Genomic DNA, 8102 nt, shown 5'->3' with positions numbered 1-8102 from the left:
AAACTAAGATCAACTTGGCTGATAAAGATTTTGATTTGCCTGTTGAGAATCAATCAACTATTGAATTGTTAATAGGGGTTGATAATGTTTACAATATTTTGCATCCAGGGTTCAAAAGGGTTAGAAACTTAATATTGCTGCCGACCATATTCGGTTATGTGGTGACAGGCACATGCAGTGCTTCCCCCACTATAGGGAGACTCATGTGACAATTTTGAAAGCTAGCTGTACAAACTGAAGAAATTGAAGCTACTCATAATGAAAAATCCCAAGACAGATCTGGACGCATTGTGGAGTTTGGACAGATTGGGAATAGATTGCAGTGAGTTGCGAGAACAAGACCAGAGGGTCTTAAAGGACTTTGAGAGCACTATAACCTATTCTGAAATTGATAAACAGTATGTTGTGGCGTTGCCGTGGAGAACCAATAGATTCAGATTGAAGACAAATTTTGGTTTAGCCATGAGCAGACTTCGACAGCAGACCATCAAGTTTCAGAAGGATGTGGATTACTTGGATCATTATCAGAAAATCTTGCAAGAGCAAGAAGATAGAGGATTCATTGAGAAGGTGATCTATAATAAATCTGATGTGGATTGTCATTACTTGGCACATCATGGAGTGCTTAAAGACAGTGCCACTACTCCAATAAGAATAGTGTTTGATTGCTCATCAAAACAAGGTAAAAATGGATTAAGTCTGAATGATTGTCTATGGACTGGACCACACGTAACGGCTGATCTACTCAGAGTCCTGCTGCAATTTAGAACTAACACCTTTGCTTGTATTGGTGATATTGAGAAGGCATTTTTAATGGTACAGTTGCGGGAAGAAGATCGCAATTATACGCGTTTTTTGTGGTTGGAAAATCCAACAGATCCCAATAGTAAATTAATAGTATACAGATTTAGAGTAGTATTATTTGGAGCTACATGTTCACCTTTTCTTCTAAATGCAACCATCAAGCATCACTTGTCCACTGTGGTCTCGTGGTTACCCCGGTCCAATACAGTGGATGTAGTGGAAAGATTGAAGAGAGGTTTGTATGTAGATAATTTGCAATTTACGGCTAATAGTGAATCTGAGTTGATGGATTTATACTTTAATGCCAACAAAATTTTTGCTCAGGCTCACTTATATTTGAAGGAGTGGGTTAGCAATAGCGAGTCTATACAAACTATTGCTGCTGCTTATCAAATTGAAGCCAAACAAAAACAAATTCATAAAGTATTGGGATTGAATTGGGATATAATTAAAGACGTCTTAACTATAAATCCAGCTCGTATTAATAGATCGAGTCAAACAAAGCGAGAGATTCTCAATACCGTTGCCCAAATATACGATCCATTGGGATTGCTTCTCCCTGTTACTATGAAAGCAAGGATATTTTTGCAGAAATTGTGGAAGCAACATCTGGATTTGGGATCGAACAACTCGCCAACCCGCTACAAGAGGAATGGAGTGAATTACGCAAGGACTTAGAGAAGTGGTAAATTGAAATTCTTTTCCTAGGAGTGCTAGCCTGGGAACTGGTGATACCTTTTGCACATATTCCCTGCGATTGCTAGCGAAACTTCATATGGTTGTGTGGCCTATAGAGCAAATGGTGAAAGCTCTAATATAATTATGGCAAAGGGTAGAGTGGCGCCCATCAAGGAATTGACTATTCCGAAATTGGAACTATAATGGCATTGTTGCTAGGAGCAAGAATGGCCAAATTTATTATTGACTCCTTTGATGAGAAGGAGTTTAAACAATTATATGTCTGGTCAGACAGTAAAGTCGCCCTTAGCTGGATTGTGTCCAGTAATGTTCTGCCTGTGTTTGTGAAACAGAGTAATTGAGATTAACTCTTTGATTCCGAGGTCAGTCCTGTCTTACGTACCCTCTTCTGAAAATCCCAGTGATTGGTTGACACGGGGAAAGAGGACTAAGGTGTTTTTTTTTAGCAAAAAAAAACTCCTTTTGGTGGGAGGGACCCCCTTGGTTAAAAAATCACACACTGCCAATTGATAGGTCATGGGTGGGGTGTACACACATGCAGGGTGAACAGGACATTGTGGTCAATGTTGTAGGGGACGTAGATTGCAACACGCCTGCTGGATTGGGTTTCAAAGATTCAGCAGAGCTGACAAGGTCTTTAAGACTATAGCTTGGATAATGCGATTTATAAAGAATTGCAAACTATCAACCAATGACAGAAAAACTGGTGGTTTGACTTCTAAGAGTTGCAGGAAGGAAAGATCAAAACAATTGTTCTCGTGCAGAGAGTACTTTCCAGAAGAATATAAAGCCCTAAAGAGGGGGAGGAAACAAACCAAAATTGACATTAATTCGCCAGTTGAATTTGTTTTTGGATAATAATGTAATGAGATGTAGAGGCAGGTTGGAACACGCGACACTGCCTGAAGAAGTCAAATTTCCTACTTTACTGCCAAAGGGTTGTGTTCTGAGTAAGTTAATAATAAGACGACATCATGTGATGCAAGCACACATGGGGGTGAACGCTACTGTAGGCTAGTTGTAAGACAGGAGTTCTGGATTCCACAGCTGCGACAACTAGTCAAGAGCGTGTTACATCATTGTGTGATCTGTAAGAAAGTTCAAGGAAAACCATATAGAACTAATATAGTACCCCCATTGCCGGAATTCCGGGTACAACGGAAACAACCTTTGTTCCGACACGGCATACAAACCTTCGGTCCTTTTACAATAGGAAGGTACTAGCGGCAGCTGGATAGGTCGTAAGCTTTCGAACAAGGGGTTCGGTAGTTAACTGCTTGTCCGACAGGCGCGACGCGCGCGACTGGGAGGTAAACAAATCACTTTTGCTTTCGGCCTGCTGGCGTGTGGACGTGTATCATCGCTCTCTGTGCGCTTTATCGTCGTTGCTTTCCGCATGGTTGTGTTTTTTCTTTTTTCTATTTATCTAGTGAAACTGAATTGTAAGTACAATCATTTCATATTTATTTCCATTGAATTCAATTGTGAATTAAAGGATCTTGGTTTCACCACGCCTTCCGATTACCCGAGTGCCGGGACTGAGGGGCGTAAGTGCGGGAATTCATTTTCCCAGAAATGATCCTCGTATTGTGTATGCTCGGTGCCGAGGGCGGGAGAGCGCTCGCTCCGAGCGTATTATTTTGGTTGGAAAATGTGTAGATGAAAATCGTAAGTAAGTGCTCTTTTCATTATATTTTTTTTTTTTACCTGTATGCTCGTTGCCGAGTGAATGCGCTCGGCACGAAAACTTATTCTGTATGGAAGTGGAATCGCAAGTACAGTATTCTTTTTCATTTTCATATATATTATTTTGATTGTAGCAATACTCATTTTGGATCAGTTTCCGAGCTTACCCGGAAATTGATCCTTTCCCCTTTTTATTTGAATGAAGTGAAATTGCAAGTGCAGTTCTTTTTCATTTTCATATTTTATTGAGATTGCATTGTTTACTTGGATCAATGTTTCCGCTATTTCCCGGGAATTGATCCTTCCCCATTTTATTTGTATGAAGTGAAATCGCAAGCGCAGTATTCTTTTTCATTTTTTCATATATATTTTTGATTGCATCAATTCATTATGGATCAAGGTTTCCATTCATAATCGGGAATGGATCCTTTTAACCCTTGCGCTCGGTACCGAGGGCGCAAATGCGCTCGATCCGAGCCCTTATTGCATTGTGAAGTGAATCGTAATGCAAGATTCTTTTTCATTTTATTCCTTTTATTATTGATTGCATCAATATTTATTTGGTTCAAGTTCCGCTCAGTCAGGGAATTGATCCTTATGCCCTTGCATTCGGGCCGAGGGCACGATTTGCTCTCGGGCTCTTATTATTATTGTTGGGTACATGGGTGCTGTGCGGGGGTGGGGAACGAGAACAACCCCCCCCCCCGCGCTCTGCTCCCAAACAGGATGGCCCTTCCCTTGGGGGGGGGAGGTTATCTGCGTTCTTCTCCTCGCCCGATCCGTCGAGCGCGGGGAGGGCGCTCGGTGCCCGATGTACAATTGTATTCGGGGTCTTCCACTCGTTCGGAGAGGGCTCACCCCCCCGCGCGAGGGACTTCCCCCCCACTAATCGCTACTACTGTTTATTTCCGCAGGTGCTACTGCCACGAGGGTGGACCTTGGTGAGGTATGGGCGTCCTTCCATTTGCAGGGCGTGCTAGTGTCCAGGGGCTGCGGTTCTATGTCTGGGCCTACTGCGGTCACCCATGGAGTGGTGACCACGCTCCAGGTGACGACGTCCCTCCTCACCTGGTGTACTCGCCTCACGTGGTAACAGTCTTGCCTACAGCCGCTGTGAAGTGCCGTTCGCCGTACCGAGAGGGGGGGTTGCCGCCGCCGCTTTCGTGGTTGCCGCGCTGCGCGACCACACTTCCGCTGCCCCTAGATCTCGCCCCTGGACCTCCGCCGGTACCAGGATGTTGCTGGCTGCTGCTCCACTTTCCTGTGTTTCCGGTGCTGCTGCCGTACCTGCCGATTCTGGCTGACTGTCCAGCAGTTGCTGCGCTGGCTGTCCCTGCCGTTGCTGCGCTGGCTGTCCCTGCCGTTGCTGCGCTGGCTGTCCCTACCGATGCTGTGCTGGCTGTCCCTACCGATGCTGTGCTGGCTGTGCCTGCTGTTCCTGAGATGCCCATACCTGCTGACGTCGTCCCTGTTCGTGGTGGTACTACCCCAGACTTTGGTCTGTCTGTACAGGTGCGTCCGGGCCCTGTGGCTTCGGCTACAGCAGCCCCGGCTCCGCCCTGGATAGCAGATCTTACGTCTGTCCTGAGGAAGCTGACGAAGAAGAGGAAGAAGGTGTTGTCGTCGTCGTCTTCATCTTCTTCATCGTCGTCGGCTGCCACCTCTTCCCCTTCGACTTCTAAGGCTTCACAGCCGAGGAAGAAGAAGGTTGCCTCCTCCCTCCTAAGAAGTCTCCCTCGGGAGCTTCTCGGGACCCGTCTCACCTCGGTGGGACGGGAGGGTTCTTTCCGCTGGTCCTCCTGCTCCTTCGGGAGCGGGGCCCGTCTCTTCTTCCGCAAGGAAGAAGACTACGGGGACCAGAGGGGTACCGGCTAACACCGGTACTTCCTCGCCTGGTGTCAGTGGTTCTGCCACTGCATCAGGGTCCGTCTCGGCCTCTCGTTCGTGGGAGGTACCGAGTGTACGGTCGCCTACCAGCGACCGTGCAGCCAGGAACCAGACCTCTGAGTCCGCTCAGCGTCAGGTTCACGGCACGGGGCGGAAGACTGGTGACAGCCGCTCACGCGACTCTCACCAGACCAGCTCTCGCTCTCGCGGTGACCAGCTGGCTACCCGGGGACGTGACGGTCCACGACCGGCACGGGCTGAGCTGGGAAGAGGTCCTCCCTTGCCTTCGCCGGTGCCAGCCACGGCTGGAACCAGCGACGTGACGTGCCGTGAGGACAAGCACCGGTCTCACTGTGACAGTGGAGCCTGCAGGTCGCCTGACCGTCGCTCTCACAGAGAGCGATCGGGTTACGGCAACCAGCACAGCTCTTCTGACACTCGAGATCGGGGCCGCTGTGCTCAGTCCAGCCGTTTCTCCACAGCGAGACGGTTCGACCAGGCCTGCAGCTCGATCGCCACTGCGGGTGGACGATCGCCTGCAGCCCTCCAAGCCTGCTGGTTCTGCCAGCGAGCGAGGAGGGAGCGTCAGGTCTGCCTCTCCCGTACCTTCAACCTCCTCGGGTTACACCGGGAGGAGCGAGGTATTGAGGAGTGATCGTGAGGGGTGCGCCCCTCATGATCCCACCACGACGCCTTACGTGCCAGGCACGGTTCTTGGACCGGCCAGGACGTATGCGCAAGTGGATGGAGAAGACGAGAGGGCTGTCGCTGTTTCCCCCTTCTTAGGAGGAAGGTTCTCGGAATATGCTCTTGTTCGAAGGGCTTAACGGTCCTACTCTGCAAGATGCTGTGACTTCCGAGATCCAGAGGAACTTTGCCGAGGTTATGGCGCTGATTCGTCAGCACAACGACCTCGTTTTGGGGCCCGAGAGGGAACCCAAATCGACGGTGGGTCTGCCGCGATCGGAGCTTGCCGACTGTGTTGAACCAGGTAGTCTCTCGTCTCCGGACAAGAAGGCGCTCTCAGTTCTGGCCGGTCGAACAAGCTACTTCACCTCCTTACTGCGACAGAGGCATTTCTACGGGTTCTTCGGACACGTATTTGAATACCCCTTCGGTCCTCCTGAGGTTTCGAACTCGACGAGGACTGGAATGAGTCGGAGGACGGTATCGGCTCTCTCCTGTCAGGTGTCGATCAGCCCCACCCAGACGACGTTCACAGTGGCGGCAGACCCTTACCTACAGTATGAGTTCGTAACCCTCCCTCGTAAAACGTTTTTCTCCTGACGAATACGTTTTCCCAGGCTCTGAGAGGCCATCGCCGTAAGGCGATGGCTGCTCCTTTTCTTCTCCAACTGCTAGTTCCGCTGGGAAGGCGAGCCAGTATCCAATTCCTCCCCATTTTTCCCTCTCTCCTTACGGCTACGAGGGAAAGGGGAGGGATCCTACAGAGATTTCTCTGTAAGATCCCACGTTAGGGGCTGCGCTACCGGGGGGACCTTCGGGTCCTACCTGACGTAAGCCCCGGTCGTTGAGGAGGGATCCTGCCCCTTTCTCGATTTCTACGGGAATCGGGAGGACCACCAGCCGATATCGTTTGACGAATTCGGTGGGGGGTTTCGCAGAGTGCTTAGAATTCTACGGATTTCTAGCGCACTCGGAGTGTTCGAGTTTTTTACGATCTCCAAACACTTAGGCGAGACCACGGTCCAAAGTGAGCGAGAATCCCCCCGATAATTGTTACACGATAATCGGGAACCTCGCTTATGCTCGAATTCTGTAATTTCTAGCATTTGGAAGAAGACTGCTGCTGAAAGAAGAGTATCTCACAGTAGGCGATTAACCTGGAATAGAGAAGAACGGACGGGAACTTCCAGTTTGGCTTGAACTATCGTCTTCGGTATTCTGTTCACCATTGAAGCTTTCCTTTGGAAAGACTTCTCCTTCACTCTCTTGACTAGAGAACGAAGGCGGTCGATCTCCAATCCTTATTCTCATTCCTCGAGAGGAAAAGAATTTAGGATGGAGGTCGTGGTACAGAACCTACAAATATACTACGTATATTACCTCGCGACATGATTCTTTTTAACAGTTGAATTGTCCGTGGGGTAGGCGCATACCGTAGTTAACTCTACGGTTTGTGACCGAGACGAATTGTATCTTAATTGAACTGCAACTCGGGGTTGCCTGCAACCTCCCAGCAGTTATCAGTTTCGATTTTAGATACTTGGTATTGTCATGACAACACCGAATCGCTTTTTGTATTTACCGAAATCCGTTTCGGTTAAATATAATTGCTCGAGCTTATTCTTTATGCTCGATGGTTCTAGCCGAACGCATTCCTTCGTGGAATGGATTACCTGGCAACTCAGGATGACGAGTCACCGAGAGCTACTGCGTATTGAACTGCCTGATAGCGGCTCAGTATCAGCTAGGTCTCGGAGATGCACCGTCGGTTACGTCTCTCTCTCCCCTGGTTTGATTGACTACCGAACCGTATCTCTGCCCAACAATCATGGACTTAGGTCTCTGATTAACGGGGATTCTCGCAATAATGAAGGACCATCTACTGCTGTGACGCTCGATTTCATCGCCTTCGACATTGCGAGAATTTTCAACAGAGATATCTCTTGGACTCTTTCATCTTTCTGTTTACCGCACGGTAACAGAAGTCTGTACTAGTCACCCGTGCATCGCACCGCGATAATGCGAATGATTTTTGCAGACATCTGAGTTTGTCTTCAAAATATCTCGTATTCGTAGGTGTGCAATTATTCATTGCTCGCCCCGAATTAACAGATATGTCAGAAGACATCGCCTACTCTCCGACCTGACAGCTCTACTTCCAAATGTTCAGCCCATGAGAAGCATTCTTCAGGCAGTATTTCCCTTGTCTTCATTACTGAAAAGCGCTCCGCTTTTATTGCAACTACGATCCTCACCGGACAGCAATGAATAGCGGTTAGCGTTCTCAGTCTTTGTAGCACAGGTTCAGAATCTTGAGAATCCTTCTCTCGGTTCAGCTG

General features: G+C 48.4%; 1 protein-coding gene across 1 annotated transcript; it reads left to right on the top strand.

Annotated features, from left to right (window-relative positions):
• Positions 1-258: 258 nt before the first annotated feature.
• LOC135204594 (uncharacterized) lies at positions 259-1482 on the top strand. The gene has a single exon (XM_064234743.1). It carries the CDS (start codon positions 259-261, stop codon positions 1480-1482), a length of 1224 nt encoding a protein of 407 aa, XP_064090813.1.
• The last annotated feature ends 6620 nt before the right edge of the window (positions 1483-8102 follow it).

Source organism: Macrobrachium nipponense, chromosome 47 (genome assembly GCF_015104395.2).
Source record: "Macrobrachium nipponense isolate FS-2020 chromosome 47, ASM1510439v2, whole genome shotgun sequence".
Taxonomy (NCBI): Eukaryota; Metazoa; Arthropoda; class Malacostraca; order Decapoda; family Palaemonidae; genus Macrobrachium; species Macrobrachium nipponense.
Note: the sequence above shows the minus strand (reverse complement) of the source record. Positions and strands in the feature narration are given on the sequence as shown.

Coding starts and splice junctions, on each gene's coding strand:
- LOC135204594 (XM_064234743.1), top strand. CDS start 259: ATGAAAAATCCCAAGACAGATCTGGACGCATTGTGGAGTTTGGACAGA.